At 45.7% G+C, this 14,485-nt stretch overlaps 1 protein-coding gene across 1 annotated transcript in view; it reads right to left on the bottom strand.

Annotated features, from left to right (window-relative positions):
- The window catches only part of LOC129530543 (immunoglobulin superfamily member 3-like), a 39,320-nt gene extending 29,057 nt beyond the window's left edge, over nt 1-10,263 (bottom strand). The window contains 3 exon segments of the mRNA XM_063696138.1: nt 1,746-2,135; nt 7,557-7,967; nt 9,858-10,263. Of these exon segments, the coding sequence (XP_063552208.1) occupies nt 1,746-2,135; nt 7,557-7,967; nt 9,858-10,263 (1,207 nt within the window).
- Nucleotides 10,264-14,485: the final 4,222 nt, after the last annotated feature.

Raw genomic sequence — 14,485 nt, 5'->3', positions numbered from 1 at the left:
TTCCCCCTCATCCTGCTGGGGTTGAAAGTTCCAGACCTGCTGTTGAGGCCTTGTGTTTGTCAGATACCCAGTGTCCTCCTGCAAGGATGCAACTGAGCTGAGGTGTGAGCCTAGGAGCCCAGGACCCCTGACCCCAGCCGCTGCTGCCAGCCTCAGAAAGGCACCCAGGTGTGCAGGGGAGCACACAGGGCCCGGCAGCCCCCAGGAATCAAGGATAGGGCTAAGGTTTTCACCTTAACAGTGAAGGCAGGAGGAATAGGTGGCTGCTTCCTCCCGCCCTTCACAGAACTGATTCTCACACACTGTCCCTTCAGTCCAGGGGGCCGGGGCTCAGGAGCCATGACCTGGTGTCTCCTGCCCACCCTGGTCCCAGGTAAATGTGAATGGAGACAGGTATGAGAGCCTGTCCTCATCTTTGATTTTCCCCCCAACCCCACCTCGGGCCTTACGACGGTGTTACCTAAGAAAGTCTTCCCTCCCACCCCCTCCCCCATGCTAGCCTGGTCAGTGGTCAGCAAATTGGTAGAGGATCCGACGGGAGTATAAATGTGAGACACAATGTCTTGATTATACCTGTTTGTGGTTTAGCTTTGTATTTAAACAAGGAAATAAACTTGAAAATTATTTGTCATCATAAAAATGAAACAAATTAAAATATGTATTGCCAGGAAAAAAAGATAATTAGGTATGTGTGTGCATGGTTTTTAACAAAATAATAATAAGCATAAAAGAAAATAATCCAGTTGATGAGAAAAGAAGAAAAGACTGGCAAGAGGACCCCTATGGCTACTTTTTACTTCACACTTGAAGAGAAATATTTTAAATATTAAAACATATAAATAAAAAGTAAAGGAAATTATTACAAGGCTCAGAGAAAGAATAGTTTTAGCAGCTGAGAAAAGGTTAAAGGTTAGTCTTAAAACTTTACCACTTGTTTAAAATCAGAGTATCATAGGTTTTTATTCTCTGTACTAAAAACAGAACTATGGGAGAATGAGATTAATAAGAATATCTTGATACTATGAATGTTTAAACACAGCACAAGCAAACACCGGTAGTTTCTGGAATCCCTAGCAATGGCCACTACCCACCCACACAAGGCCAGTCTACATGAAGGCTGGGAGCCCACTGAGGCAGCCTCAGAAATCAGCTAAGCTTAAAAGGCTATGCTCCAGGAAGATGTGAGAGGTCCCATCCACTGACTTTTAGAAACACAATTTCAACAGGGAAAAGCCATTTAGGGAAATGCCAGCCTTTATACCTGAAAAACCCAGATGGCAAATCCTTAATAATGCACTTTATGATTTAAAATCCTCCCATAAAAGACCAGCTCTCCTTAAGTGAGATTTCAAGGCAGGCATCTATCTACCCACTTCTTCTGGGACTTGATTCCCACACAAGAGCAAACAGCTTTCTGGGATTCCTGGTTTCCCTCCAAGCTGAGCTGGCACTGCTTGTGTAAGCACAGGGCTGCTAGCAATCAGATAGGCCTATGCCCAGCCCTATCTGGGCACCCTGATCCTGGACACCCCTGATCCTGATCCTCTGCTATGGGGAGACTGCTAAATGTAGGCAGGTGGGCTACAACAGGGAAGAGAGGCTCAACGGTTTTTCCCCCAGCTCTGCATTAACCTCGAGGGTTCCATCTGTCTCCCCTCACCCTCACCACACTATTCTCTCTCCCCCTACCTCTCCTAAATGATGCTGAGCCAAAGGAGAAGAAAGCAGCACATCTCTCTACTTACCGAGGGGGAGGACTATGATGGGGATGTTCTTGGGACGCTTGCTCTCCTTATCAATGAATTCCCCCGTCACGGTTTTCTCTCGCTCAGTCACCCAGCAGTTGTATTTCCCTCTATCTTCCTGGCGGAGGTGGTAGATCTTCAGCACAAAGACACTGTCGCTCTCTTTGGCCACGTTAAGCTGTCTCCTGGCTTCCCGGTGAGCAAATTCGCTGTTGAGGACAGGCACAGCGTTAGGGCTTATGGTGGCGATGAGCGAGCTGTTGAAGGCCCAGGAGACAGCAAAGTCACGGTCGGGAACATTCTGAGCCTCCAGGATGCATCTGAACTCCACCGGCTCGCCCACCGTGTGCAGCCGCTTCTCTGTTTCCAGCCGAACAGTGAATTCTTTGTCTGAGAGAACAATTAAGAAAAGAGACACATTCTGGGTGAATGAGGGCCCCAGCCAACTAAACCACATTAGCACATTCCCACTATCCTTCCTCTTCTTTACAATACTAATTGCGGGGAGGACCACAGCACTTGGCTTGAGAGTAAAATCCAACTCAGACCCAGGTTATCTGAGGTCCAGAGAAACGCCTGAATATCACAGACAGAATTCAAAACTACTTCAGCCCAGACGGTCTAAGCAAACTGTTACCCCAGTTAAACCAATGGGGCTCAGTCTGAAGCTTTAGATGTCTTGCATGAGACCCCCAGTTCAGTGAGAAGCTACTAATATCACTCAAATGGTGGATTACAAATATCTAGCCTTGATATATGCACCCAGAACTCTATTTAAGCAACAGCATTATAAACATTTTCAGCAGATATTGTAAGACTTACCCCACTGAGGTCTGTGGGAAAAAATTACAGAGTGGCCTAGGTGCTGGCCCAATCCTAACAAATGCTCAAAGATTAAAATTCCCTCTCTACCCCCCGCCATGTGAATACTAGAAATAAGATGTAGCTATGACAAAACCCTAACAGAATTACATAGAAAAAATAAAAACTAATGTCTGTTCACTAGTTTACCACCTGTCGGATCAAATCTTTAGGCAGATTTCAATGGAAGTAGGTACTTTCCCACTGAAGTACCTACTAAGTACTACTTTAGTGGGAAAGTACCTACAAAGTACTCAAGCCTGATTAAACCTTAGTAGGTACTTTTCCACTTAGGAAGTACTTAGTAGGTACTTTAGTAGGAAAGTACCTACTTCTGCTGAAAGCCAGACAGCCTCTGAAATGATTACTAAACCCAAGCAGCCTCCAAAGAGCTAGGTGTTTTTTAAATTTTTATTTATTTACTTATTTATTGTGACAGGGTCTCGCTCTGTTGCCCAGGCTGGAGTGTAGTGGCATGATCATGGCTCACTGCAGCCTCGACTTCCCAGGCTCCAGCCATCCTCCCACCTCAGCCTCCGGAGTAGCCACCATATCTGGCTAATTTTTGTTGAGTTTGGTGTTTAACCAGGCGTGAGGGGGTGACCAAAGAGGGGCTCATCACCACTAACAGCATCATCACAACCTGTGTACCAGTGTACAGTGGCTATTAATCCCATTAGACAGCTATCGTATCTCATAGGCACCCAGGGCAGAAGTCAGGGGGAAGAAAACGGAGTTAAGGGTTAGAGACTGGAGCTGTGACCACTGCCCAGTTCTAGCTCTGTTCCTCTAAAAAGAAAACTGAGGTGGAAAAAATCTCATGGCAGAGATGTTTGAATTCCATGTAGATTCATTAGCTCTGACCTTGTCTGCCTTCCCTAGACTGGCATGTCTAGTCTTTCCCACTATCTTCAAGATCTTGCCCATTCATCCCGTCCTAGGCACTCTTCAAGCGGACGAGGTTTCTGTTTCCCCGAGAAAACATAAGAGTCACGCATGAGCAGCATCCACATTCCTCTTTTCCAGCCCCAGCTCAGCTTTACCCTCCCGCTCCTCAGGTTCTCCAGCCCCTCCCCCCGATATAGGCCAGTGTCCTGCTGCAAACACCCCTTCTTTCCAGTGACCTAACTACTTCCTCTAGCAGCCAAACTTCCTGACAGGGAAAACCACGTCATCAACTCCAGGGCCTCCCCTCCAATGAAGTAGCTGCCGTCACAGCTTCCAGCTCCCAAGAGACCAGTCTTAAGAGGCATGGATTGAAGGAAGCACATTTCACTCTGCCACCATCTGCCTGGATGAACACACCCATATGGGACAGTCCCCGTGTTATCTGCTGGATATTATCTCTCACGTCAACCCAATTAGTCATTTATAACCCGACATCAATGACAGAGAAGCACTCCTTCCACATAAACACCACTGGAGCTGTGCAAGGGGTACCCTAGACCTCAGACCTTTCCATTGCTCCAGGTTAGCCTGGCTGTAACTCTGGCTTTCTTCTTTCAGCGGCCAAAGACTCTGCTTATCTCAGGGGAATCCCCCCATGCCTTGGTGACACCTTCATGTTCCCAGGTTGAAGACACAAGATTTACCCACATCACCCCCGTTTCTGCCCTTGGTTATGCCCAGTCAATTACCTCTCTAGAAACTGACCTGTGCTTTTTCCAATACCCCTTCCACTTCATCTCACTGAAATTAGGCTTCACTGACTTAGCAAATGTCACGAATGATCCACCCTACCCCTACCCCTACCCCCATCCTAACCAAAGGCTTTCCTTAAGCAGGTTGAGGCCTCTGAGCCTGCTCTATGATCCCTTCTCTCCTGCTCTTCTTCTTGCTGGCCTGCCCACTCTGTTCCACTCTCTCACCTGTTTCTCTGGTCACCTCTTACTGCTGCTGTTCTCCCAGGCCCTTTCCTATTTTAACCCCATGGGCTCTTCCAGGGCCCTGATCACTCTCAGGCTCGGTCTCTGAGCCCCAGACCCCTATGTCTGAGGACCCACTGGGTGTTTCGCATACTGAGCATCTCTATCAGAGTCTATCTGATGGATGGGCTCTTTCATTAGAATTTACAAAAAGAAAAGGCAGCCAATGCTGCCACAAATGCAAAGGTCCCGCATGTCCTCATTATTGTTCCTTCCCTCCCACAGTTCAAGGAACCCCCAGAGCCACAGCCCCAGCCCCTGGGCTTCTAGACAGTTGGACCCCTCCTTCCATTGTGCTCTTTATTCTTTCACCTCTGGCACCCACTGACCTAGCCTTGGCTCTTATTAGCTCTTTTCTACCTGGTCTCTTGGCTTCAGATGCAACGGATTTAATCAACCTCCAGGTGGCCTCCATAGGTTTTTCTTTCTGAAACCCTGATCTGATTGTCTTACTCCCTGCTTAAAAATCTCTACCTCCTCTCCAGCTGTCTGCAGCAGAGGTCTTCAAACTTTATGAAGAAGAGGACAAAGGAAGGGGACTTTTTATTTATATACAATCTTCTGCTGCCAAACATAGTTGAAGCAAGGGGGGACCACCCAGGCCCTCGCATGCCTTCTCCCTGCACTCCTGGGTATGCACACGTGCACATGAACACCAACACACACCCATGTCTAACCTCCTAGGCACCTTTGAGGGGCTTCCAGGGTTCCAAGAACAGCTTGAAAACTCTTGGCCCACAGAGTCAAGCCCCGGCTCTATATCACTGCATTTGGGGCTTTGGGCTCCCTTTTCTCTTATCACACACATCTGGAACTCAACATCTGGAACTAGTCATACTTGACTCCTTTCTGCTTGCCAAACATATCAAACACTTTTGCACTTTTATGCTTCTTCTACTGCTGACTCCTCAAGCTTCCAGACTCAGTTCAAGTCAAGAAACTTATTGGTGTTCCTGGATTTGTCTTATCAACCATCCCATTCAGAGAAAACTATGGTTGCAAGAACACTTCCTATTTCCGGTATTCCCAGAGCACTCTATACAAATGCTATCAATGCACTTAGCACATTTTACTTGTCCATTGGTTCTCAGGTCTGCCTAAGTGCAGGGACCAGTGCTAGTCATTTTTGAAGCCCTTAATGCCTATCACCATCACACCTTCAATGCTGTGGAGACTGGCTACATGTTTACTGAAATAAACTGAGAAGGGTAGAGTTGGAGATGCAACCGCTGAACCTAAACAGCACAGGAATGCAGAGTGAAGTCATCAACTTTTTTTTCACTTAGTTTTCCTTTTGATGGTTTAGTCTAGATACATTTTCAGGGTAAATTCAAAAAGTTCTAATTCCAAATTGGTAAGATTAAAATAAAGAAGATTAACTGATGCAACCTAATTTAAAAGCATTAAGACTCAAAATTTGGCCCAAATTTTTGAAGTTGATCTTAAAACTATCCAGGAAGGGAAAGGATAAATATAAAATAAAGCCCCTTGCATAGATTTTTTAATACTGAAAAATCCAGAAGCTGCTAAATGTCCTACAGAGCAGATAAAGTGCTCCCTATCCCTACCAACCCCTATGGTAAAAGATTTCACATCCATTAGATGACTTATTAAAGTGATGTCCAGAGAATTGCTTCTGCCCTAGAAGCTTTGCTTGAAAAAAATGTAGATAGCAGAAGAATCACCTGGGAAGCATGCCAGAAATCCAGCTTCCCAGGTCCCATCCCAGGAGCCTCCAATTGAAGACTTCTGGGAAGAAGCCCCAAAATGTGTACTGTTAGCTGAGTCTGAGGCATTACTCTAGAATGGCAGAGAAAGTATGCAAAGACCCAGACAACTAACTGCAGCAAATGGGACAGGGAGCCCAAGAGACAGGTCCTGAAGAAGGACCCCACCTGTACTGCAACTCACCAGCTCATTTCCCACAAAGCCACACTCACTCACCAGAACCACCACAGTCCTCACTGGAAGTGAGCATCCGCACAAGGAAAGGCTTTCAGGCCACTCATCACCAACTTAGTGATGGCACAACAACCACGCTCCAACCAAAGCTGGGGGAACTGAAGGCCCATGTGAGAACCTGCCCTCAGCCCAGCAGAGGCAGCCAGCAACAGCTGTCAGCTCTGGCCTGGAGCCTGGTGGGCTCATGAGACTGGGGAGTAGAGTCTGGGGCCACAGGAGATACCAAGAGAAGTCAGGGAGGGTTTCAGCTGGCTGTGCCACCATCATTTTGCCTCAAGACAAATGATGGTGTCTAAAGACATCATGCAACCTCCTCAGGACCCCTTCCAGGCCTTCACTTAAGAAAACATCTACAGTGGAACTTGGTACTCTCAGACTGGCCTCATCCACATGCCCTATGACTCCTCTTGAGCCCCAACATAAAGTAATCTGCATTCAGCATCCTCACCTGCAAAATAGGAGTACTACCACCTACTCACCTCACAGAACGTCTGGGGGATGGTGAAGTAATATGTGATAAAGCATTTTGGAAATTACAAAATATCACCAAAGACTATTATTAGATAAAAAAATAATAATTTAAGCCAAAATTTCTCTAGTTCATAATGTTAGACCTTGGATGGAAGTCTCATTATCTCAAATGGCTTCTGCAAATGAAACCGGATGGGTACCCAAGGAAGGCAACATCATTAAACGGGGCAGCAACTGTTGCTAATGGGAATGAAAGCCCAGAGTTTTAAGATACAAATGGTTTCTCAGAAATCTCCCAATTTTTAAAATGAGTTTCTAATTCAAAAAAGTGTAAACACCACGTAGGTGGAAGAAAGCATGTCTCTAAGCAGGATTCAGTCTGTGTGGCACCTGCCTGTGACTCAGGTCTTAGGATACCTATGTCCCGCACATCCCTCAGCTCCCTCCGGCCGCAACAAGACAGGCTTTAACTTCACATGAAAACCTGCTGTCCTGGTAGAGGTGCCCAAAGAAGGAGTCTCCACATTCTCCCAGTATCTGACAGCTTTCACCACCAAGTAAAGGACAGGACAAGAGGCTCAGAGGGACTGACCAGTTGGCTGGACATTGACCACGGCTCCCTCGGAACGCTTTCGGGTCATAGCATACCATGACCCATCCGGATCCTGGATCCACTCGGCGGCCTCGCAGTAGAACTCGCCCTGGTCAGAAGGCTGCAGGTGGAAGATGGTGAGGCGGAAGGTGGTCCTCCCCAGCTTGTCCAGCAGCACCTCCCTCAGGCTCTGCCTCTGGTCATATTCGCTGCCGGAGTGAAGCATGAAATCTCGGCTCAGGGAGATGACCTCCACGGGCTTCTCGCCAACTTTCTGCCAGAGCCAGGCCACAGACAGGTGGCTGTGCTGAACGGTCTCCGAGGCCACCTCACAAGTGAGCTCCAGTGGGTCCTGCTCCACTCTGTGCAGAGTCTGGGGCATGGCAGTGGTCTGCAGGGAGTCTGGGATCACTGCAACACAGAAATGTCCTGAGACTGCAGTCAGAAAGCCACAGAATCGGAGACTCCCGGAGCTAAGCTCCCATTCCACGCAGGTGTCACTGCACTGCATCCCTAACAGTCATCCTTGAACCATCGATTAAAGGCCACAGACAGCCCCAAATGCACATAAACAGAAAGTTTTCTGTTCAGATTTGGAAATGCATTATTTGGTGCTTACACTTACCTGTCTCGAATTTTAATAACACTTGGATAAAACATGGGGTGTATTTCATATTACATAATAAATGAACTCCCTGAAAATACTGTCTTTAAACAATTGTCTTATAGGTCAAATAACATTTGTTGTTGATTCTGGCACTGCTTTGAGATACTTTAACTTCACTTCTGACTGATCCTCTAATGGAAATACCTCCTGGAACTTTTAGTTTTACATTTCTATACAACATCCTTTCTTTCCTTCCCACATCCCCATCCTGTAACTTACTTCAGCAATGCAGCCCTAGGAAGATGATTTTTTAAAAAACCATTTTTGGTAGAAACAATAATCATCATACCCTATTTTTAGTGGGTTTAATTTTCACGTAATTCATCGATCAAAGGGGTCCTCACTGGAAGGAAGCCACAGTCTGGAGAGATTCAGGCAAGAGAAGAGATTTTCTCCGTGATCCCTTGGTCAGAATCATACCCTGATCCTTGCTTGCACCTTTCTGGAGATTAAATAGCACCACCTCTCTGTATGATGAGAGTACCCTAGTCACAACTAGTATGTGTTTTCTCCCTGTTCTCACCCAAGGATTGGGTCTTACAGGTCTCCTGCTGGGAACGGCCAAGTGCAGTGGCTCACACCTATAATCCTAATACTTTGGGAGGCTGAGGGAGGTGGATCACCTGAGGTCGGGAGTTCGAGACCAGCCTGACCAACATGGAGAAACCCCGTCTCTACTAAAAATACAAAATTAGCCAGGCATGGTAGTGCATGCCTCTAATCCCAGCTACTCGGGAAGCTGAGGCAGGAGAACTGCTTGAACCAGGGAGGTGGAGGTTGCAGTGAGCCCCATTGCACTCCAGCCTGGGCAACAAGAGCGAAACTCTGTCACACACACACACACACAAACACATACACACACAAAAAATAAAAGGTCTCCTGCTGGGACACAGACTAGTTAGAGAAAGGAAAAATAAACAAATGATAGTATGTGTATTAATAAAAGAACTAGCAAGACCCACTGCTTAGCTGTGATAATAAAAACTGGACATTAAGATAGGCAGAAAAACAGAACAGCCTTGATACGGTTAACCCTTTGACACTGGCAAACACTGTGACCAGTGCTGCCCACACTGGAAGCTCCTGCATCCCTCTTCCTCATGTTTCCTTCAGCATTAAGGAGCAACAAGGGAGACAGCCAGTTCATAGTTCCTTACGCATGGAGCCAAAGGACCTTCAATGTACAAGGTCTGAGCAAGGACCCGCAGCCGCATGTGCTTCCTGCTTCAGCAGTGCCCCGTGGGTCTCAGAGCTACCCAAAGGCCTATCCTTCCGAGAGGTTTCTCCTCTCTTCCAACTGATGTCATAAGTCTCACCTTCCTTGTCATTGAGATCATCAACCACAAACGTCCTTGCCTTATATTTTCATATCCCTTTTCACCAGTTACAGGGTTAGTTAACTTATGAAATTCTTAACATCTGCATTAGATCTTTTTAAAGTTTCACCCTCAACCACCTATTATTTAGAAGTGAACACAGAAATTTAGTTTCCTTGTGCTATCTGTTGACCCCTAAAATATGTTGGGAGTTTGGGGATTTTTTTTTAAGTCAAATGCATGGCATAAAGCAAAATTACACTACTAAAGAACTGAGTCAGGCCAGACGCTGGCAACGTGAAGACAGCTTCTCCTTACCCACTAGGTTCATCTTTGCACTGTAAATCCCAAAGTATTGCTTATCGGTGCTGGGTGTGTGGCATTCATATTCTCCGGCATCCCGGGCCTGAAGATCTGTGATGTGCAATAGGGTTGGGTTCCCCTGGACTCTTTCTATGAAGATCTTCCCTTCGCGGATGCGCTGGGTGTAGATGGCATAGGGGAAGGAAGAGTCCATGGTGCTGACGATCTGCACCTCTCGCTCTGGCGACGAAGGCAGGTAAATGGACCACTGGAAATTCTGCTCAGAAGGTCCCTGGTAGCCACTCACCTTGCACCAGATAGTGATGTGGGAGCCCTCCATGCGGTACAAGGGTCCTTCCTGAACGGTGACCTGCCGCTGTGCTGACACCACACCTACGAGGGAGACAAACACACGCAACATGCTCACTTACTTCTCAGACCAAAATGCAAAGTAGGCAGCAATCTCCAAAGGGTTTGTTATTTGTGTGACATGATAATAATATAAACAGCTTACTGGCCCTTTCAAAGGCACTCTGTGATTCATAAATATTAATTAAAACACTCTGTGGTAAAGCACTGTCCCTAATTTGCATATATGGGAATTTGATCATGCCAAGATGTGCTTTTGTTACTTACTCAACAGCTGACCCTTGGGAATTTCATTTAGCCCCTCTGTTTGTCATGTATATGGCAGTTTATATCTATTTATTAATGCTGTGTATAAAGTTTTTAATAAAATAAGCAGGAAAAGTTGAATCCTTGGCACAAATTCAGATGAAAACAAATAAAAGCAACCATCTAGAAATCTAGCTGAAATTAAATGCTTCTTCCTTGGTCCGAGTGCTGTTGGGAGGGAGTCCTGGGAGCACCTTTTTACTGGTGCTGCACCCTTCATTTTCCCATGTAGCTGCTCCCCAACACCACCCCAAGGAGCATTCCTTAGTTTCTCTTCCCTCCATAAATGGAGGCAGAGCTGAGCTCCTGCAGGCTGCTATCGTTTTAAGCTGAGCACACCCAAATACAAATATGAAGGGCTGACACAGATCCCTGATACCCAGATTCCCACAAACTGACAAAGGGGGGAACTAACAGTGCCCAGCTAAACCTGTGACAAGGACAGTCAGGCTACCCTTGAGTTTCCCACTCAAGACTCCCCCGCTGACCTCCTGCCTTCTGGCTCAGATACTGTTCTCCAAGGTCACTTCTGCCTGCCTTCTCCATGTTCTTCTTAAAGTGGCATGGTGAGTTTAAGTTCTCATTTCATGCCAACTCAACACTGATTGTGCCTGAGCCACTCAGAAGGTGGGAGGGGCACACCGCTGCCTCTTCATTTCGGCAGTGGTCAAGTACTGCAGGTTGTGAAAAGCGCAGGTGAGTTATAGGCGCAGCTTTGCCACCAATTAGAGCTGGTTGTGTCATCTCAGACAACTTGCTTTTCTTCTCCAGACCTTGATCTTCTCATCTATCACACGATTTCTAAGAAGGCTTTAGAGAGGACTAGCATGGGTTCCGATGCTGGCTTTGTCACTTATTAACTGTGGTCTTGGATAAGCTGCTTAACCTCTCTAAGCCTCAGTTTTCTCATCAGTAAGATGGGGATAATAATGCCTGTCTCATAGGGTTATTGAGAAGATTTAGTAACATCTGTAAAGACCCTAGCACAGAGGCTAGCCCACAATCAGTCCTCAATAAAGAGCTGCTGGCTAAGACATATTTCTGCTGGAACATTCTGTGGCTCTGGATCCATAGAGGACAGGATTTGGCCAATGACTGCTTAAGGACATTTCAATGGCCCCTTGACAATGACACCATCGCTGGGCTGCCCACCTCATCCCACAGCTGCAGCCCATTCTTGTGATAGCTTCCCTTTTCCCCCACAAATGGGAATGGCGGCTGCCCTGGCTATGCCTATCTGAAGTGGATCCAGCTGGTGAACAGCCGGGACAGCTCAAATACTAGTGGAGCGCAGCTCTCTGCCCAGCCCAGCAGGTGACTGTGCCTCAGTGTAAGCTAATCTAATCTGCAAGATGACAGACCTCAAAACGGCCCATACAATGAAATGCCCATGGCTTGCAAAACTTTAATTCATGCAGAACCTTTCCTCACAAACAAAATCTTACACAGAACCCCATCTTGGCTTCAGCAGAATCAGGAAAAATAAAAAATTGGCAGGGGAAGGAAATAAACAGAACAAGTGGTATCTGAATTTATTTGATATATTCTGGTTGATGGCATTAATTATGATACTTAAAGTCACCATGAGGACAACTCATTAGTAATATCAGTATGTTAAAATATGCTGCATAACATTTTTACTATATGTACAGTCATGCACTGAATAACATTTCAGTCAGTGAGGAAACACATGTGCAACAGTGATCCTGTAAGATTATAATGGAGCATATATAGAGATCTAATATATGGCACTTAATGTTGGCGTGGCAGATCAAGTAGGGGAAATGACTGCTATTTAGTAACAGTGCTGGGACATTTGATTTTCCATAATAAAATATATAAATGAAAATATATATCCCATCTAGGTTTGTTGAAATACACCCTATGATGTTCACACAAGAATGAAATTGCCTAACCACACATTTCTTAAAACATGTCCCCATCATTAAGTGACCCATGACTGTATACACACACACATATGGTGACATTTGAATCAAATGATTGCAGTATTCCTGAAACACAGAACATTTTGCAAACAATTTACCTACATTCATAACATTAGGTATCCTTTGAATTGCAGTGTTCTATGACAGAGCAACTACAACCAACCCCCATCCATCTCCTGCAAAGAAGGCTGGAGGCAGGTCAGGGTACACCAGCATCTTCAAAGACTGCTTCTCAGTCCTGGACCTACACTGGAATCACCTGGGGAGCTTTAAAAAAATAACAGTGCCTGGACCCCACCTGACATAACTGGTCTTAGGATTAATTAGGATTTTTTTTGAAGTTCCACAGATGATTCAAATCAGGTGTAGCAAAGCACTGTTACTTTAAAGTGTCTCTACCTACATGGTGCCAGCCAAGTGCTCAAATGAAATATCTTAAGGCTCTCACTAGCTTTAAGTTTCTCTCTTTGGTAGAGACCCAATCACTGGTTCAAGGAAGTTTCATTCTCCTCCAGTCTTCCCCAGTGCAAAAGAAAAGAGCTGAGACCCATCAGATACTGGCTTTTGTGATGCAATAATGAGTTTAACCAGAATGCATCCTATTTACAGACCTTACAAAGGCACTCAGCCAGCGGATCATGCATGTCCTCCCCACCCAAAGGTAAACAGTGTTAAGTGGCCTGAATGAGCCAGGACAGCAGGGTCAAATCTACTTGTCTAGGCTGGAAGCAGGTTATAAACAATCCGGACAAATAAATAACTACTGCATTGCACTTTAACCACACACATTCAGCTGCACCTGTTTATTAAATACCTCCTTAATTTCCCTCTGCCCCACAAAGGGCTTCTGACCCCTGAAAATAATGCTTCTCAACATAAAAATAATTGTTTTCTCCTTGGCAGTTTAATTCCCCTTCCACACATCTCACCCCACCCCCCATTTCCCTATAATGGTAATACACTGCTGTGCAGACCTCTGCTGCCTCCAAAGAGACACAGGCACCCAACCCTGACCAGGGCATCCTCTGACCCACAGCCCCTCTATCTCCCCTCTCAACCTACAATAGAAAGTTCCTCCCAGGCAAGGATCTTTTTTTTAAATAACTTTTTTAACTTTAGACATTCTGTACTCTTTGGATTACTCTGCAATAAGCGAATATGACTTCTGTAACATAAAAAGAAAGATCAAAATGTTATATATAACTGCATGAAAAGAACTAGAAAGAAAATACTAGGTGACAGGATGGCAAGTGATTTTTATTTTTTTCTTAATATTTTACTCTTTCCCCCAGTCCTCTGCAATGAGTGTGTACCAGTTTTATAACTAGAAAAAAATTTTAGCCAAAAAGAAAAATAATGCATGTTTGCTATATAAAATTCACTACTGTAGTATTTATATATATATATACATATTTGGTCTTTGTCCCCAGTTCCTGGCACTGAGCTCCTAAACCCCTTGGAACTTCCTAAGCAATGGGAATACCTTTTGTTATTTATAAGAAGCCCCTTTTGGCCATCCCAGAGTTTATGCTAATGAGGTGACTGAAGGTGAGCACGGAGGCAGTTTCAAGGAAGGAGCTGGCCACGCTTAGAGTTGTGGAGTTTTCAGCCCCACCCTTAGACCTCCAAGGACAAGAGGGGGACCGCAGATTGATCCAATCAGCATTGGTCAGTGATTTGATCAGTCATACCCATGTAATGAAATCCCATATGAAAACCCTAAATAATGGAGTTAGGAGAGCTTCTGGGTGCTGGAAGCGGCGTGCACCAGGAGAGGGCATGGGCAGTCAGCACTACTCCCCTCTCAGACCTTGCCCTATGCACTAAATAGGACTGACCTATGTGACCAATAGGAAATGCACAAATGGTGGAATGTGACTTCCAGGGCTAGGTCATAAAAAGACAAGCACGATGTTATGAGGACATCAAAGCAGCCATATGGGGAGGACCGCATGAGGCCTCCTGCCAACAGCTAGCACTAACTTGCTAGCATGTGACTGGAAGTAGATTCTCCAGCCTCAG

The sequence above is a fragment of the Gorilla gorilla genome, chromosome 12 (genome assembly GCF_029281585.2).
Source record: "Gorilla gorilla gorilla isolate KB3781 chromosome 12, NHGRI_mGorGor1-v2.1_pri, whole genome shotgun sequence".
Classification (NCBI taxonomy): Eukaryota; Metazoa; Chordata; class Mammalia; order Primates; family Hominidae; genus Gorilla; species Gorilla gorilla.
The sequence above is the reverse complement of the archived record's forward strand: the minus strand, read 5'-3'. Positions and strand labels throughout refer to the sequence as shown.